General features: G+C 37.0%; 2 protein-coding genes across 2 annotated transcripts; one reads left to right on the top strand and one right to left on the bottom strand.

Moving 5' to 3' along the window:
- Positions 1 to 992: 992 nt before the first annotated feature.
- On the bottom strand, positions 993 to 10,259 carry LOC110791185 (secretory carrier-associated membrane protein 4). Its single transcript, XM_021995937.2, has 12 exons — positions 10,046 to 10,259; positions 8,047 to 8,145; positions 7,901 to 7,960; positions 7,711 to 7,744; positions 7,427 to 7,549; positions 6,765 to 6,827; positions 6,583 to 6,676; positions 5,734 to 5,779; positions 5,582 to 5,649; positions 4,476 to 4,524; positions 3,883 to 3,948; positions 993 to 1,332 (listed from the first exon to the last, which is right to left on the bottom strand). Exons 1-12 carry the CDS (start codon positions 10,079 to 10,081, stop codon positions 1,300 to 1,302), a joined length of 771 nt encoding a protein of 256 aa, XP_021851629.1. The 5' UTR covers positions 10,082 to 10,259; the 3' UTR covers positions 993 to 1,299.
- A 2,423-nt stretch (positions 10,260 to 12,682) lies between these two features.
- On the top strand, positions 12,683 to 18,290 carry LOC110791195 (50S ribosomal protein L3-2, mitochondrial). The gene is made up of 5 exons (XM_021995945.2): positions 12,683 to 13,211; positions 13,681 to 13,890; positions 15,451 to 15,555; positions 17,240 to 17,353; positions 17,813 to 18,290. The coding sequence occupies exons 1-5, from the start codon at positions 12,891 to 12,893 to the stop codon at positions 17,984 to 17,986; spliced, it is 924 nt and encodes a 307-aa protein (XP_021851637.1). The 5' UTR covers positions 12,683 to 12,890; the 3' UTR covers positions 17,987 to 18,290.
- The last annotated feature ends 1,869 nt before the right edge of the window (positions 18,291 to 20,159 follow it).

Below are 20,159 nucleotides of genomic sequence, written 5' to 3'. Positions count from 1 at the left end.
GCGGTTTTTTAAGTGCAATTGTTAAAAGGTTTAAGTCATTTTCATGCAATGCAATGTGTGAGTCCGTAACAATAGTTATGTGAGTTCTCCTTTTCACCAAAATCAAATTTTACCAAAGACGAGTAGTAAGGTTTTTATCTTATGTCTTGGAGGTCATGGATTAGAAGTTCCCCGAAGGCACATTAGAGGTAAAAATGGATGTTGATCGAGTTGGATTTTCGGCTGAGCACACAGGCCGTGGGCAATGAGCACGGTCCATGCCAATCCCACTCTGCATCGGGTCGTGTCAGGTCAGACCAAAATTTTCAAAATAGGGCATAGGCCCACTTGTAGGGTCTGGTCAGGTTGTTGTGCCAAGCCTAATTTTCCTAAATTTAGTATGCTTTGTCATGCTAGGTCAAATAATGTCGTACCTTTTCATGCTTTTTTCAAAAGAATGTGGCTCATGTGTGGCCTACAACTTCGTGCTTGAGCCAAGCCAGTCTGGCCAGCCTGGCCCACAACCATCTTTCATTAGGGGTAGAGATTTCATTACAGCCTTACCCATCATCATGCTCCCAACTTCCCCAAGAGGCATGTTCCACCGACGGGTTAAGTCCTGCTCCGTCTTAGTCCAAAGAGGATAAAAAGAAAAGCATACATGAGTTGCTCTATCAAATTGGTCGCCTGTAACTATTTTTGTCCATACTTTTCAGTTTCCACAGTTTGCTACTACTGTACTTAATCACAGGAGAAAATGTTAGTAACAATACCATAAAGTAAAGTATGAACCTGTAAACACAATACCATAAAGTTAAGTATGAACCTGTAAACACAATACCATAAAGTAAAGTATGAACCTGTAAACACAATGCATTTGGGGTAACCCAGAAATATGGACACAGGAATTCTAAAAGGTTGTTACAACTCTCATGTTGAACCTCATTTCTCATCCAGCTCAGTAATATGCTATCAAGAAGAAGCCCTCGCAGAGTAAAAGAAACTACAATAGCTGTCAGTTAAAAATCTCATTTAAATCATAGCACTTGCAAACATCTAGTGCACAAACCAAAACAACGGGAAGAATATTCATATTCGATTTTACAGACTAAGCAACTTTAAGGACGAGTTTATAAAATGAATCAAGGGGTATGGACAGCCCTTAACATTTTTACATGGTATGCACAAACTACAACTAGGTTTGTCTATTTGAATAGCACACACGCCCAAGAAAAAAAATTCGAACTCTCTTTGCAGGGCTGGAAGGGTACGGAAGGTTATAATACAAACCAAATGAAGCTCTTGTATACTAGGAGAAATCTATTTGTGCCCCCTGAAATACATGTAAATTTTCTGCAAAATAGCAAATACAATAGATTAGAAAAAAATTGAATCAAAAAAATAGATTAGAAAAAAGCTGATGCATATACACTATGTTACCCGGACTCGGATACCCATGTCAGACACGGGTATGTGTCCAAGTGTCCAACAAGGCTATTTTGTGAAAAGTTGCATGATTTTGATCCAAATTGAGGTGTCCAAGTGTCCATACCCATGTCCGGGAATTGAGGACCAGACACGGGTATTTTAGATAAATGAACAGTCCGGGTAACAGAGCACATCCTAATAAAGACGCAACAGTAACTAATAGTCTAATACAGAGTCCGTATATCTAAAAGTTAAATATAATATGACCAGAAACGTACGAGACCTTAGAGAGTGTCAGTCAGTGGCAGATAAGCGGGGCAATCTAGGATAGGCTTTCGTTACGTGAGATCTCAACTATTGGATACTCAAACTTAGCGGCCCATTACACTTTTTATCGACCTCGCAAACGGAGTAAGAATAAAAGTTCCATTAGAACAACTTTTAGTAGCATTTCATACCATCATCCAATGCCTCTAACAGCTCGTTTAGTAGCCAGCCATAAGTGGTGTCAATGGGAATGAATTTGTACGTAAATTTGTAACGAAAATAAATATCCATTCCCATGATAATGCTACTTCACCCAAAATTATCTCTATTTCTTCACCAATTTCCATTACAACTCATTACCATTACCACTCATGCAAATTTATGAAGAAAAACACCAAGTTTGAGAATAACTTTCATTACCATAGACATTATGATGTTATTTTTCTTGCCAAATAACACTTAGGGGGCGTTTGGTTGGGGGTATTCAGTAAAGGGAAAGGGAATGAACAAGAATGAATCCCTTTGTTATTGTTTGTTGTGCCATTTCTATCATTCCCTTTACCTCCCTCATTACCCCAAAATCCTCTATGTTGATACCCTACCCCCCCATGGTATTTCCATTCCCTTTCCCCCCATCACCAACACATAACCAGACCCACCAACTCCTCGTCAGCACCGCCTATACGACTACCCTACTAGCACCACCAACGTTTTCGGAACCTCCACCACGACCACCCAACCAACACCTACATCGCTGCCTTACCACCACCACCCCCACCCACGAAACCATATCTTGCCCACTTGAACCCATCCCCAGCCACCAGCGACACCAGCCCCAAAAACGACCTCCATCACCAAAAACCTAACCTGGCCATTCGAAACCCCAACGAAACCCACCAGAAAAAGACAGTCACGAAATTCCGGCCACACACCATTCGAAAACCACCTCCATAAACCCTCAAATCCCAGAATTTTGAAAGTATTTTACCTTGGAAATACATCTCTTGTCATGATTATGATTTTAGATGGTCAAATTCGAACATGAAAACTCTAGATCTAGAGTTTTCAAGGTCGAATTTGACCTTTAAAACCTTAAACTTGAATTTAATGGTGGTGGTGAGACCTAGAGAAGAAGAGTGAGAACAGAGATGGCCGGCAGCGAAAAGGGGGGTGGGTGGATTTGCGGCGGAGAAATTAAGGTGTAGCGGCGGCGAAGGCGGAGAAATTACGATGGAGCGGTGGCGGAATCAGGGGTAGCGGCGGGGAAATCAGGGGGAGCAGCGGCGGAATCATGGGGAACGGCGGAGGAGGTCCATGGATGGCAGAGTGTGGTGTAGTTAAGGAGAGAGAAGGAAGAAATAAAAATCACAATTTTACCCAAACAACAAACTTTATCAAAGGGATATCCATTCTTTTCCACCTCATTCCCTTTGTTGATTCCATTCCCTTTACCCCATTCGAACCAAACACCCCCTTAGATTTATTCCATTCCCATCATTTTATTACCGGCTACCAAACAAGCCGTAAGTCTCTATCAGGGTTCTCGAGTAGGAGTGGGGTGGAGGGTGTCCGTTGTATGCAGTTTCCGTTCCAGTACACAATGCAAAGAGGTTATTTTAGCCAAGCCCCACAATTCTAAAGAGGGGGTTTCCCTATAACCCCTAGATTTGTACAAAAAGAAGCATATTACATAAAGCCATGTCCCATTGTAGCCAGAATTGAAAAAATTTCCGGCTAGTGTTTTTCATTTTAATCTTTTCTTTGGGTAACTGAAGTATAAATTGTAGTCTCTAACTAATAGGCCACGTTTCCATTTTGAATTATCCCAAATTAATAGTCCGCTTTAAAAACTCAGTAAATTATACTTTCAGCTTGTCCATGTTAGTCATATTACCCTTTAACCATAACTACAAGGAAAAACTACATTGTAGCATGGTAAAGATGTACAAGTTTACAGAAAATAAGACAATTGAAGTATTTCATCCCTAACTTCAAATATGAACTCTAATTAAATGTGGCCTATTATTTAGGGACAGAGGGAGTACATATAAGAATCATAAAGCGTATGAAGCTACAACTGAAGTCACAGAAATGGGGGATGGAGATAGTAACTAGTAAGGCAGAAACTATAGGATATTGAGAGTGACCCTTCCTAGAGTTGGCACATAATACTGAAGGACAAACAAATGCAAGCAGTATCATTCTCACCTGAAGAACCCACAAGCTCAGGAGTGATTCCAAACAAAAGAACCCGAATCCAATCAGGAAAAAAATCTGCACACGCAATAAAATCAAATAAAACCAATTGAAGTCCAACACTTCAAAGATAGAAGGACTAACACTGGAAAAAACAAAAAACAAATACATGTTTATACCAGCCCAAGCTGGAAATGAAGATAATAAACTTTCATGATTTGCACAATTTAAAATTGCATCACTTACTGTGCTAGACCAGAGAAATTAACTGAATTCCCGAGGTCCATAAAGATTAGATTTACTTATCGATTCCATCTTATAAAACAGAAATGAAAACATTAAGGATATTGAAAGTCGATAACTGGAAGACAGAATGTGATACTCCGTAATTTTAGGAAAAAAACATATTTTGCATAACATCTAAGACCAACATGACATTTCAGATCAAATACACCAAGGGATCACATGATTAGAACTTTAAGAAATCTCTTCTAAATGATGTGATGTACTGTGTTACTTGTTGACTTAAGAAATACTGAAAAACTAATTTCCTGAAATTACCTAAACTTGGCCCATAAAAGATATAAATATGTAAGCAAACTTACCCCAACAAGAACACTTTGAGGAAATACATCAATTGCTGCAAGGATTCCCCTGGAAATTCAAATATAAAGATGTAAATTAGATTTAAATACACAAAATAAAACCACCACAAAAGGAGTGTTCCACAAAAATAATTATCAGAAATGGCATCTATACTATCTTTTAAAAGACATGGTGTTTTACGAACTCCTCCACCTCGGTAATAACGTATCATTTACAGGCACCTAATCATGACTTTGGCACGAGTAGTCCCATAATGGAAAGGAGTGACGTCAACCAAAACTAACAAGACAGCAAATCTGACAACAATATGATGTCATAGCAGATGAAGACGCTGGATGATACATGACCTTGTTAACTTTTATGATTTACTATGCATGAAGAATGAGTTAAAATGTTGACCAAGAATAAACTTCATGTTTTGTGATGCATCACCAGTGAGCCAAGCCCAAGCCCAACAACAGATATCCCTAACAAACCTTACCCCGCACATTCCTCCAAGCTTCTCACCCTCTCCCCAGCCGCCCCGGGGAGGGGGGGGGGGGGTATAAAAATTTAAACAATTGAAAAGGGGGTGAAAATAAGAAATAACTCAAAATACATGACAACATAGCAGAAAGCAAGAAACCTTGACAACTTAGCAAGTAGCATTACCTTCCTACAGGCCACAGCGGCAAACCACAAATCCCATAAGTTAGTTGCCCAAATTTTCATTTCATTTAGTTTTGCGGATTTGGCAAACAGTTACTCATAAATTACTATTTTTCCTACTTAATGCTGTAATTAACCTACTGTTACATAAGGTATACAGTGTCCTCTGAAGCCACAAAGACGCTTAGTTACATCTCTAAAATAACATCCTTGCATCAATAGAGTAACAGTTCATATATTATAAGACCTTTTAAATATATTGGTATAAACCGTATAATCACAATTCACAAAGCCACAACACTACAACAGTCATCACGGTTATAATGGGACGGCATTAATATTTCCTCTCTCTCTCTATCTCTCTCTCTCTGAAATTTTCTGGCGAGCCTCTCTATGAAATTGCGCCAAGATGACACACAACATAGTATTCAATGTCAAACAGGAACGAGGAACTTACGTGAGAGACCGCCCATGAAACACAATTGGAGGAGCAATTGCAGCAAAGACACAAAAAAGGATATGGATCTGCATGAGAATAATAATATTAAATCAGGACCCCAAACGAGGAAGGAGGGGGGTGAATTGCAGACATATTGGGTGTAAGCTCACCATGTAGAGCAAGAAAAACCAGCCAAACTTGAGGGCACTATCTGTCCTGGAAGAGAAAACAAGGGCAATTAACATCAATTTGAAATAGCTCCTCCAGCTCACATCATAAAGTTCCCAAAAGCAGTTAAGTTTGACCACTTTTACCATCCAAGAGGGAAGCAGCACTACCAAACAAGACAATATCAAAATCTATTGGAAGCCTAAATCAATTCTGGCAGTCAGCAAACAATCATGATATCAAGAATACTGCTTCAGGAGAGAAAAGTACCCTAATACAAAAGATACAGAAGCAACAGAAAGAAGTGCCACAGATATCAAGAATACTGCTTCAGAAGAGAAAGGTACCCATTCCAGAGATGGTTACCTGACACCTGAAATTAGCAAAAATAATACCTGTACCAGCGGTATCAGAAAGTTTCATGTATGGATACCCGTAAGTTTAGTGGCCGCACTTTAAATATTAGTTTTTTCAATATGTATATCTAAGTTATGTTTTGATCTTTTCCATGACAACTGCTGCAAACATTAAAGAAATGTTTCTAGAGTTTGAGATTTTAGAGGAAATATGGAAACATGTTTACTTCTGTCATTTGGTAATTCTCTATCTCAACAGAATTAGTTGCAAGTGTTTACGAAAAAGAGAATCCAATTGAATGTAATAAGAAGATCTAATTGTTTCAGATTAGGATAACCAAACTTTAAAAACTTATGCCGGAAATATGTTTATGGCTCTTTCATTTGAAAATTCTTCATCTTAATAGCATTTAGTTGGACTATTTACGAAAAACATAAATGATCCAATTGCATTTAAAAAGAAAATCTAGTTTGAGACAAGGCATATTCAACTACCTCATTGCACGATAAAGTGGTCGATACCACAGTACATATGACAGCGGAACACCAAGTAAAGCATATATTGACGCAAGGAAGAAAATTTTGACACCTGGAATACAAAACTTCGTCAGATTTTTGAATGAAACAACATAGCATAAGACCGTTGATTCTTACAATGGAACAAGTTAAGTCCTTACCTCCTCCCTTAATCCAACAGACGATTACAGCAATTATATTGAATACAAGACAAAGAATGAGACCTGTAGAGATAAAACAAAGTTGACAATTAGACCAAGATAGAGGACATTTTTTTCAATCAACAAAATGCAACCTAAACAGGGTCAACGGAAAAAAGACGGCATGTGTGTGACACCTGAAAGAAAGAAAAATGAGGCAAGGCCTAAAAGAGAGAATATTATGGACTCAACCTTTTTCATTCCCCATAAAAAATGACATGAACTACCAAACCAAATATTACGGCAAGTTTTGGATCGAATAATGAACACAAATCTGGACAAACTTTGAACAAATTTAACTACGTTGAAAGAGACATAATGTAATTGTAACCCCTGATGAATTGTTAGTGCACCATGCCAATAAAAGAGAGTTCTTGGTGATGCTTATTCATGTCATCTTGGATTATCTCTATAGAATTGACTTACACCAGGTAGATGATGTTTCAAATGTCATACTTGCCATACTTTCACTCTATGTGCCATATTTACACAGTCAAACTATTAGACTTAATTGCTAATAGAAAAAATTAAATACAGTGACTTCTATCCCTTTAGATAGATGGATAGAGAGAGAGAGAGAAGCAAGCGGTAACATCCAAGGAATTAAAGGAGAAAACACATACCTAGCCAACTTGCAAATGCCATATACTGCAACTTCTGAGCATGAACAGGTATCTCATTGGCTATGTCATGGTGTATCATTGGGAAGAAAGGTGGCCAATTTCTATCATCTACAACGACAGCAACTGCATTGAAATGCTGATTAGTTAGCAATGGAGTGGGGGAAAAAATTGAAGAAACAATTGACTAGACGCTTCAAGCATAACTGAGGATAGTGATGATGATCGTCAAATTATAAAAAAGGAAGAAACAAAAACATTCAAGATTACGCTCTCATTCGACAAACCTCCAGAAACAGCATCTTCTCTACGCTTTATGTCCTGCGACAGGAAAATTGCAAATGATTCAATCAAAGACCAAAATGAGAAGATCAATATTTTGCCTCATCGCGATAAAATCATAGTAGTATGAACTAAAATAGTTTGAGAAAGAAATATGGATCACTTCATCTCCACTTAAAGAATGGTAAAACTAACCAACTCTTTTCTTCTGAGATCTGCCTCCCAATCAGCAAGTTCTCTCTCTTTGTTAGGATCCTGCACCAATTCAAAGAAGAATGCCTGTGACAACCTCCCAAACATAATGCAAAAGCAATCAGTTAAGCCTTAAAAAGTTTCCGTACATTCCTGGTCTCCAATGGTACATCATCAGTGGCATCATGTTTCTGACCGAACCCAAAGTTAGGGAGGCGGAACTTTGAACCAGCAGCACCTGAACCGTTCTGTGAAAAATGACACAACAATTACCAATGAGGAAAAAAGGAATTTCTCAATAACAAATAACTTTAAGTCAAAAGAACTCAAATTCAGACACGCATAAACCAGGAAAAACTAATTGAAATCATCTTTGCGTCTATGTTCTACCACTTTGAAATCTAAACTAGGTTCATTATGTTTAAAACAACGTTCAGTGTGTCTCACACTCTCATCTTTAAACTTGACAATTTTAACCAGAACACCAGTTAACAACTACACAGTATATCCTAAAACAAAGATTATTCAAAACTAAGTAAAAAATGTCCAAACAAAATCATCAAACATTAACACATTATGCATAGATATTTAGGGGTTTTTCTTCAATCTATATTACTATGAAGTTCAATTCTTCTCGAAGAAAAGTCTTTACACAATAACTCCAAACCTGAGTACTCTGAATTTAATACCAAATGTGAGCATCTAAAGGGCATTCATGGAAATTGACTAACATAAAATCAAATGAAATATTCTTTTATCAATCAACAGAAAATATATCCCTATAACGGAAAAGATAGCTCACACTGCATACAATGCCTAAGTACCCTAACCGAAGGAATCGCTTATACAATAATTTGTTTCACCCGGTCACCCTTGAGTTTGAAATTAGAATGATACCTCTTAATCTATAAAATAACACCACTAGACCAAAGAAAGTGCGTCCAAATCTCAAAATTCTATTAGCATATGGTGATCAAAGAAATTGATTAAAAAATCAAGACGGCCACTCCACTCCCATGAACTATGAGTCAATTGAGCAAAAACAATAGTCAACATTTCCAAAAACATCAGCTTTATTATAGTGAAACATATTTGATGGTCTCTGACCGAAAGAGTTTTGATGCATAATGCTTAATGTTATGAGCGGCTATCAATTCAGAAAACTTGACAGAACATCCCATCTGAAAGACTTCTGGTTTCATCATAGTTTACAATAAAAAAATAAAAGCATTTTCACAATCTTCCTAGAACACCCTGTGTAATAAACGTTCCCTCAATATCAACAATATACTCCTGCGTCACTTTGAGACATTCCTACAACAATGTCATTTTTGTCTAAATAGAATAAATACATTTGTGATATTCCCACGCTATTAGTTGATCCCATTTTCCTACGCCAAGCAACCAGTACTTTTGAGTCGATGACACACACTTACTCAAGCAAAGAACAACGGAAATTTTGATACTCCCATAGATCAAAGTAGGTCATTCTTGATTTTTAGTGATCAAACCTTGCCAACATGGATCATTAATTAATAATTTCTTTCATTATCATGTAAAAAAATAGAAACTAGTAATTTTCCAAAAACATTTCTTAAGACGAAGTGACTAACATAAAAATTTAATTCACGTCAAAACTCCAAATCAAATTTTGACAAATCTATAGCTCAACGTAGTGTTCTATGACAACTGAACTCGTATTTGGAATATGATTCTCAGACAAAGGTAGTATGACTTATGTATTTCCTTTAATCACGAAATTACTATAGTTGTGTTCGTTTTAGGAAGATTATCATCTTTTTCCTAAATATTAGCTTGTTGTTGGTTGCGAGATTCGGAAATTAATAACTATAAATCAAAATTGACGCTTAACAAGCTCTAACATATTCCAATATTTAGCTCCAGAATTCGCACAAAACTAAGAGTTAGGGTTTCAGATCCAGATCAAGCAATTACAACCAAAATCAAACACGGTTACCAAAAAAACATGATTAAATTAAAATCTACATTGTTCGTACAATTTATAACAAGAAAAGGATGAAACTAGAGGCGGAAAAAAAGGAGGAATAGATCTAAATATAGAAATTAAGCAATATTTAAGCAAAATTTTAAAAAAGAGTATACGAGAGAAATTAGGGAGAAATTTACAGCGAATGGATTGACGTTATCCGGCTGAGAACTCATTGTTTGCTTGGCGATTTCGATTGAATTCGAAGCGAAAAGACTGCGAAGAAATTGGGAGCTTGAAAATGAAAAATGCAGACGATTTTGAGTGAGAGTGAAGACAGAGTGACGGAGTGTGAAGAGAGAGAAGGAGCGAAATCCGGAAATAGAAAAATGTATAGATGTCTTTCACGGAGATACGCGGGATGTCGAATTAGCATGAAACGGTGCTGTGCTTTGGCTTAGATGGGATCAAAATTCGGGTCGGGTTAAGTCGGGCTTCACAAAAAAACATGAATCCCATAAATTTGATGCGGGCTTTTCGGGTCGAAACGGATTTTTTGGGCCGGGTTCGGATTTTGGTCTAAACATGCGTATTTGAGGTTGCTTGAACTCGTACTTTTTCGGGTCGGGATATAGATGATCAGGTTTACTTTGACCTTACAATTCCTCGTAACTACTCGTCTGTCATTCAGCGTAGCCCTGGACCGTGGTTGTTGCTATATCGAACGGGTTGAGTTGGTTCAGATCGGTGCGAGTCAATATGTGGTTTGTGGTCGAGCCAATAGCGGATTAACCTTGTTAATGAGCAAGTGTGGTATGGATGATGTGGATATTTCGGATCGGCAAAAGCAAACAAGGGAAAGACGTATAAAATGAGGACATATAGATGATTACTAGACGGGATAATGACCTCTGTTAAACAAGCTTGCTTGGTAGAGTTGGTGGGAACTCACCTTGTGATTTGTAGGTGACAAATTTGAGTCTCAATACAGATTGTAGGCAATCCATAGGAAAATTATTGCAGGTTAATTCAAAGTTAATTTTCGTATAAAACACGAGATTTTGACATCCAATTACTCATAAATCAAACTTATTAGATAATATGTGGAGTATCTAACTAGCTTTGCGCTTTTGAGTTATGTATAAGGGTGTTAACGAGCCAAAAGGAGGTCAACCCTTTAATGATGAGCTTTGGTCGGGTCGAGATTTGATCAAGCTCAACTTGAAGTTCCAACTGCAACACAACTTATCGATTAAGTATCAATTCTATATATTTTTAAAACTATCTTCTTTACTATATTAACTAGAATTTATCTTAAAAAGCTTAGCTCGAGGTTGTTTTAACAATATCTTCTTTCCATTTTTTCAGGGCTACTTACAAGATTTGAGCCGAGATAAGTACGATGTATAGCTCGTTATAGCCTAGTTAAAATCACGAGCCATATTCAACCTCATATTGAATCCATTTAAGTATTTACGAGCAAAATCAGCTCGTTAATTAACACATTGGGTCCATCTCAGCGTGTTCAAGAGTAAATACATAGAGATTTATTGGGGACAATGATTAAGGAACTAGCCCCACGACGTGATGAACAACAAAATTGCCATCCTTCGAACATGAGGCCAACTCATTGACTTAAAATAAATACACAAAGACAAAATATCACCTAACACAGAGTCAAGATCGGTGAGAAGATAGAACCCTTCGATACGTGGTTTGTGAATAATTGAGTAAGATTCTACATTTGCTTCTTCCACGTTAGCTTTGTTGCCATAGCTAATGCCTTAGCTTCAACACATTTTTAGGTTTTGCGCTTTAGTTCAACAAGCGTGGAAGGGTGGGTCCCTAGATATCCACTCAGAAATCAATGAAACTACGTCCTTTAAGGATCGGTTTCTTTTTTATATCCTACAATTTCACAGCCAATATGGAAATAATAGTATTAGGATGATCTACTTCTCCGGTACAATACATGCCCCCTAGATAGCCAAGAATAATATAATTTTTAGGAATGAGACGACTAACATTTCTACGGTTATGGCTATTATTAAGGAATGTCTGGATCAACATTCCATTCACATTACATCTACTCATTATTTGACTTTTCTTCATCCTCAAGAGTTACAACCGTCATATCCGCCAGGTTTCTGCAGGGTAAATCTTGCGACGAGGAAACAAAAGGTTCAATGACAACGATCCTAGTTGATGGTTATTGGGATGTTGTAACTCGCAATTATTGATGGTATGGTATTGGGAGGAACAACAACAATCAAGTAATAAGCTTTAAGGGAGAGCGTCTTCAGGATCGACTATCTCAACGTTACATTCATAATTTTACCCTGCCTTTACGGGCTTCGTTGGGCCAAGCAGACAAGATTTGATAAAGTTACTATCTTCACAGATTCACAAACGTCAATTGAAATGATATGATGGCCAAGCAAACAAAATTTGATAAGGTTACTATCTTCAAAGATTCACAAACGTCAATTGAAATGATAGGATGGCCAAGCAGACAAGATTTGATAAGGTCGTTATCTTCACAGATTCACAAACGTTAATTAAAAAACCGAAGATCCGCAACTCGATTGAGGTACACTTAATCTGCACTGCTGGATAATTTCAAAGATTACAAGTCTCGGAGGAATGTTCAAGTGAGCATACACAAGGTTGACCGTAGAGAGTGCAACAATCACATGACCTTGCTATTTGCTAAGGGTGCAACAACTAATTTACTTTCCTTTTCTAGCCTCCATTAGTTTGTTTGTTTAAGCTCATGTTAAAAAAAAAAATTAAAAAAAAAATTGTACACGGAAAAGTAAAAATTAAAGAATCAACCCACTTCTCAATTAACTCAGGGCACACAGCCGCAAAAACCCCTTCGACCCTAAAACCCTCACTCCCTTCTTCGTTCCTGCAATCCCCAAATCACTCCATTTTCTGCTCTCAGTGCTAACAATATGTCTCCATCTTAACCCCTAATCAAAACCCTTTTACACAAAACCCCCATTTTTTGTTATTGATCTTGTTGAGTGAGGTTTCACCACCATGTCTGCCGCATCTAGAGGTCTCATTTCACGGCTTAAATCGGTGTTAATCCCACAAAGAACATCAACCCAGTTCATCAGACCTTTCAGTTCTGAGATTCTAACTCCTGAATATGAAGTTTTACACCCCAGAATCATTGAAGCAAAACCTGGTGTTATGACCAAACAATCTAAAAGAACTGGGGCAATTGCTATAAAATGTGGGATGACTGCGCTTTGGGACAAATGGGGTGCTCGAGTTCCGATTTCTATTCTTTGGTTTGATGATAATATTGTTTCCCAAGTTAAAACTGTTGAGAAAGAGGGCATATTTTCTCTACAGGTACTGTTTCATGCTTACTACATTTGTAGCTTTTTTGATTTTTTGTTTTCATTGTACATTTTTCATGTCTAGATCTCATGTTTTGGTGCTTATTTGAATTGGGTATCTTTGGTTTTCTTGTGGTTGTGCTTTTATTTGATTGGTTGTTGTATAGTGAATTACCTGAAGATGCAAATTTGAGATGGTTTGGTGGGATTTTGAGAATGCTGAAATGTTAAGATGCTTAAAGGGTTTAATTGTTTGGGGATGATTTGGCTGTGGTGTAAATTAGGTTAGTTAAGGTTGTGCATTTATGATTGAGCTCGATATCAATGATTCAAATTGCATACATAATTGCTCCTTTCTTTTCATTGTCTTGAGTTATGGTTAGTAGGGATTTGTAAAAGTTGCAAAGTTTATGATGTAGGAAGATTTTCATTGCTTGAAATGTTAATTGTTTGGGGATGTCGTTGGATGTGGTGTTAGTTAGGTTGGTTGCTCGCATAAGAAGGAGAAACATTTGACAAAACCTGAGGTGGGACACTTTAGAGCACAAGGGGTTCCTATGAAGAGGAAGTTGAAGGAGTTTCCGGTGACAGAAGATGCGCTTCTTCCTGTCGGTACATCAATCAATGTACGACATTTCGTTCCTGGACAATACGTGGATGTGACTGGGATCACAAAAGGGAAGGGATTCCAGGTGAATTTCTAATCTTGAGCTGTTACATTCATGCAAAGTTTTGATACATACTCCGTATATGTTTGTAGTTTAATTGCACAAATCAAGTAGTTAGGTTGCTCTGTCTAAATCTACTTGTGCCTGTAGCCATGAAGGGTGGTTTTTATTGCTCATAGATTAGGACTCTGAGTTCTAACATCGATGTTCTGAAGTTAGACATGAAGTGTATTGCTTGGATTCTCATAATTATTTTTGTTATTGTTGTTATTGTTGTTGTTGTTGTTGTGGTGGTGGTGATTTACTTGTCTCTTCTTGAATTTATTACATTGGTCTTTCATTAATTATGCCCCCCTCCCCTCCTAAAAAATGAAGCAAGCTACAATGAGGTAAATAACTAACATTGTATGCGACTGCCTCTGCTGAAGGAAGTTCAAATATGAGGTAGACTTCATAACAAAAACTGTTCTGTAAGAAAATATCATAATTTTGGAAGCAGTGCGGCTCTGTTATAAGATGTGAATACGCTGATCTTACCTGTATTCCTAATGTGCAAGGGTTCACACTAGATGACTTTTCATGTTTATTAGTCTATGTCTAATGGACTAAGTTGTATCAACCAGATTTTTTTGACTCTTTACAGCTGTTTTATACTTCCTAAGAGTTCCAACCTCTATTAATTATGTATCTTAGTTGCTATTTCAGATTAGAATTTGTAACTGATATACTTGTTAGCTTACATAATAGTTTATCAAATAATCATGAAAATTGAAGTAGTTGCGAATTAGATTTCACCTACTATTGTCTGAGTTTTTTGTACCTTTGATTCAAGTTAAAAGGTTCAATAGGTCCACAAATGAAGCACACAGAAAGAAATTCACATATTGTCCAGACCTGCCTCGTGGCTGTCAGACCCAAGCAGCCCGTTTTAAAATTGCAGCAGCTTTCGTGACTGTGAGCTTGTACAGCTCTTTCAGCTCACCTTAAAATGGCCATAACTTCTTCAATATTTGTCTGTTTTTGTGCTAATAACCACGTGTTTTAAAACACTTGAATTCTAATTTCATCTCAGGTGGTTTCATTTTCAAATTATTTGTAAATGAGAACCCTTGGCCTAATTTTCACTTCTTATAGTCTTATGTGCCTTAGGCAATCCTCATGCCTCCGATTGTCCTCAAAATCATAACCTAGCCCTGAAATGCATCATGGACTTTCCAAGGCCTTTATAATCTCAACTAAAGCAACTAGAATGCATCGCTAATCATTAGCGATCACTATCATTAGCAATCACCCAAATAACTTGGCTGGAACCTGGACCATCGTTAAATTGAATTTAAGAGATTCTTTACACCCCATCCATTCTTTTAAGTTTTAAGTAATGATAATCTTGTGTTATGGAGTCATTATGCTGTTATCTACTTGAAACTTCCCAAGGGATGAAATGTATGTATCTTATTGAAGAGACGCTTAAACTTATATGCACATGGGTGCGGAAATATGCCAGGGGTTATGTCAAAGGCTGTCACGTGTTTAATAGATGCCAAAACAACTTCATTTGTTGACCAACTTACTTCCTGTGTACAGGGTGTAATGAAAAGGCATCATTTTCCGGGGTTGCCAGCGTCACATGGTGTGTCAAAAGCCCATCGGAGTGGTGGTTCTACAGGTCAAAGGGATGCTCCTGGAAAAGTAAGTTCATGTGCAAAGTGATGATTATATGCCATTGTGTTCTGAAAGTAATGTTGAATATCATGTTTTTTTGCTTGTCCCTGGAATTGTCAGTGTTTATGTGTCATGTAGATTGTCACCTTCTTATGAAGTTTGATATTACTGTATGACTATGCCTTGTGAGAGTTGTGACATTTTAAGCGGTAAGTTTTGAAGTATGATTATGATGGTACTTTAATCATCATTACTTGTTTGTTACAGTAATGTTCTTAGTTATTTTAATGATCAAATCTTTTATCTGATGATAATGGAGAAGATCTGAAATTTGAGATAAAAATGTCAGTGTAGAAGATGTGCCCGCCAATTCAAGATGCTTTTGTGAAAAATTACTTTCTGATCAATTACTTGGAGTCAACAAGCAAGGGATGAAGGGAGACAACTATCTTCCCTAAAGACCCCATTTGCCTTTGTTTTCTCATGCGGGAGTTTAGTTAGGTTTTTAGCGTCTTGTTCATGTGTTGGCTATTATTTGAAATGTTTTCTTTCTTCCAATTCTTCAGTTCCAAGCTCCTATCCCACTTGGTTATTATCTCCTCTTCTGAAACATAATTTGGCCCGATTCCCCTGAGTGTTATCACTTTTATGTGCTGAACCAGACTAGTAATTACTCCATTTAATTGCTGTTTTCATTCCCCTCTCGTTCATTGTATACGAAAAATGTCAACCCAGAAGTATTTCTTATAAAGTTCCAGCAGTTCCCTTTGCAAGACGGTAAGGGTGTCTTGTGAAGAAAAGGAGCGCATCAAGCGTGTTCCAAGTCCCTTATTCATCTTTTGTAATTTTTCTTGTTCCATTTTGATATTCAATGTTCAAATGTCTAGCTATAAACTGTCCAATGTCCTCCCCCATCCTCCCTGCTAAATCTGTGCATTCTGTGCATTGTTATAGAACTGTTCTGCATTCTTCTGAAGCCATTGGAACTCTCAGTTGCATATGCATGGTTGAAATGCTGTTAGTGGGTCAGCCAGATGCTTATACTCAAGCTCACTATAAAGTGATTCAGTTTACGTGTCTCTTTTGATGACTTCATCATTCTGATACTGTATCTGGTATTTTGTAAGCTACGGTTTATGATCTCCTTTCCTTTATTATTCTTTAATTAGGTTTTTTGGATTTTTGGAGTTAGACTAAGCCTTTACCTACTTACTTAGTCACGATGTCAGAATAATGTCTGTCACATTCCTAATGAAGTAATGGCTTTATGATTAGATTTCCCGATATGCCACTACTAAAATTAAGTAATAGGGAAAGGATTAAAATTGGTTGAATTTGTTATAAAAGATCTTTTTGTAACAAAGTCATGTCCTTAATCACGAGGGTTTGGGACAATGTGACAACTAATATCGGATAGAGGGAAAATACGTAATATCCAATGGTACCATGAAATTTGAACTATTCATTCTCGCTGGGAACTCTTGCAAAGAAATTAGCAAAACCTCTGATTTCAGTCAACAGCAATATGACTTCTGAATGCCTGAATGGATAGCCAAATAGTGCCTGTGTTATTCAAATTTCAAAATCCATTGTTTTTTTTTGTTATGCTTTAACGTTATTCATTACATGGCTGAATATAGCTAGAAATTTCTCTATACCTTTTATGTCCTTCTAAGTTGTGATGGTGTTGTATGTTTTTGTCTCCTGGTAGGTTTTCAAAGGCAGAAAGATGGCTGGGCGCATGGGTGGCAAACAGCGGACAGTGAAAAATGTTTGGGTTTATAAAATAGATCCAAGAAGGAACTTAATGTGGGTTAGAGGCCAAGTATGTTCCTTTGCATATCCCTTTTCTCTATCTCTTTAACCCCTTTTCAACTGCCATTCTTTATGCATACATCATTTGTTAAGATACGCTGAAATTTAAAGAAACTTGGACACGGGGATATCCAGAACTCTAATCTATACTATAAATTAAAGGGTGTTTTTAAGAAAGTTTATATGACATGTGGCGCTTTGCTTACAGAGTGTGTCATTCACTCCATGTAATCTTCACATATATAAAAAAATGTCAAATATGGTTTGTATAAGGTTTGAACCTTCAATCTTGAGTTTAAACCATAAAACCTTTACCACTAAGACATGACATGTTTTCTGTTATCATTGGGAAAAAAAAAAGTAAATACAAATGTTATTAATGTAGTAACCCGGTGCATCGCCCGGGCCTAAAAACTAGTTTTTCTTTCTATAACTTGACCGTGTCTTAACCCATTTGCTATGATTTTAGGTCCCTGGTGCTGAAGGAAACTTTGTGTTTGTAAAAGACGCATTTTATGAAAAACCTGACATCTCAACACTTCCTTTCCCGACTTACTTTTCACCAGAAGACGAGGATGAAGAATCATTAGAACCGTTAACTGTGGATCTTGGGGAGTTAGATCCATTTATGGCAGCCGATTAATTGGCGTGCTAATTCAGAACTATCTGTTAAACTCTGGTCTTTCTACCGCGAATTGTTTGTTCTTGAATATAGAGGGATATGGTTAGGTATGTTTCGAGGTTAGGGCTACGTTTATATTGTTTTTGGTGCTTCAGAAATTATGGTGTAGCCCTTTATTGATTTTGGCAGAGTTTGAGACCAGAATTTTGACAAGAGTTAAACTATGTTTTTTTTGTGTAAACTCTCTGTTCAAATAAATGGTTGAAGTACTGAATTTTTGTAACTCAAACTTTTAGAGTTATAATGCTTTACAGGTTAAAACTGATATTGATGAAATCTACCTTAGGGTTTACTCTCAAGTCCAAGTAATATTTGTAATTTTTTTTTTGAAAGGTTAGGAGAATAATATATTAAGAACTCCTCCGCTCGAGAATCACTCCTAAGGGGTCGCCTGAATTGGGTGTAAAGGAGGAGAATGAATAAGGGAGTAAAAGTTACAGGCCATTTTTAGAAGCTTGGATTGAGGGAGATTGACCCTGGAGTAATGTTTTCCCCTCAAATAAGGGGTAAAACATTACTCTAGCCCCCCCCCCCCCCCCCCCCCCGGTAATTATCTCTCCCATAACAATAATTACTCATCTCTCCCGGCTTGTACTTTTACAGCCATTATCACCACCAGTATGGCGTCGTGGCGTTGCCGGAAAACCTCTCTCCTTCACTGGGCGTTTCATTTCTTGGATCTCATTTACTCAAATTTCGTAACCTCGATTTACCATTGCCATCAATTCTCTCTGACCACTAATTTGTCTGATTATTTTTTTTCCCTCCTCCACTCAATTTTTATTTTGAAGATCTATAAAATTGGGTGAAGAAATTGGCATAAGGGCTGGCTTCTTTGATCTTGGCCTTCAATTTCGTTCATGTTGATGACATCAACCAAGCTTTCACCGATGGCGTGGTAGCGGCTAGACACCACCGTCGCCATGAATGGTGGTGCTACATAGCAATGGCTTTAAATAGAAAAAATGAGATAGAGATGAGATTTTGAAATTCTTTAAGAAGTAATTTTTACTCTTGTTCCAAACCTTAAAAAGGAAAAGGTATGCCCCTTGATAACTTCACCTGTAATACTTCCCCCAGTACAGGCGACCCCTAAGTAATCACTACAGAGAATAGAAGTAATATTACTGATTAAGTGACCAACATTAGCTATCCAGTATGCTGCTCTATTGATATCATTGATTATGATAGTATGTACCCTACAACTGTAATGCGCGAACGGTGTATAGTTCTTTAAGAAGAATCTCCCTTATTACTCGTAACTCTCGAATGACATCTTCGATTCTCATTCGATCTTGTGGTGACTCCCTTGAACATTTGACACCGATTTCAATGACAGACCTCATGCACTTCATTTTCCTGTCATTTTCTGCCAGGATTTCGTTTTCATTTCTATCATCATCATCATCATCATCATCATCATCTTCATCTAAGAGTTTTGGGTCAATGATTCTTATCAACTGATCAGAAATTGCTGCAGATTTTGCATAATTATGAAGGTTTAAACCTCCTTCAAACATTGTGTCAGTTGGTTTTTTTGAAGTAATCATCTCTATCAGCACAATACCGTAACTGTAAATGTCACCCTCTTTAGACACCATGCTTCCCAGTCCGTACTCTGTCAGAAAACAGAATTTTTTCAAACTAGAGATTGAAAAAGTAATACACCAACAAGCACATAAATCTTCTATTACTATATAATAAAAGAGACACCAGGAATGACACATGTCAATTCCTGGTGAATAACACCTGTCAATTCCTGGTGCGATTTTTTCCCGCCAAAAATTACTTTTCCAAAAAAGTGTATCCAGTTTTATTTTATTTTTATTCTCTCCCGTTTTTTATATATTTTTTATGTATGGAAACAAAATTTAGTTTATACATTATAGCAATAATAGATACGACGTAATAATTATTATTCTAAATTGGTAATATTTTAGTAAAATCATTGTATTAATAATGGAATATATATCACTCAAAATTTTGGTCAAATTGCTATATTAGTATTTTAAATATGCACATTAGATGAATAAATTTAAACGAGTATGTTAAAAATGTTAGAACTATGTAGTAGTTTAGGAGATATTCAGTTTAATATTTTGTGAAAAATATTATAAAAATCCGTGCGTGCACG

The sequence above is a fragment of the Spinacia oleracea genome, chromosome 6 (assembly GCF_020520425.1).
Source record: "Spinacia oleracea cultivar Varoflay chromosome 6, BTI_SOV_V1, whole genome shotgun sequence".
Lineage (NCBI taxonomy): Eukaryota > Viridiplantae > Streptophyta > Magnoliopsida > Caryophyllales > Amaranthaceae > Spinacia > Spinacia oleracea.
Note: the sequence above shows the minus strand (reverse complement) of the source record. Positions and strands in the feature narration are given on the sequence as shown.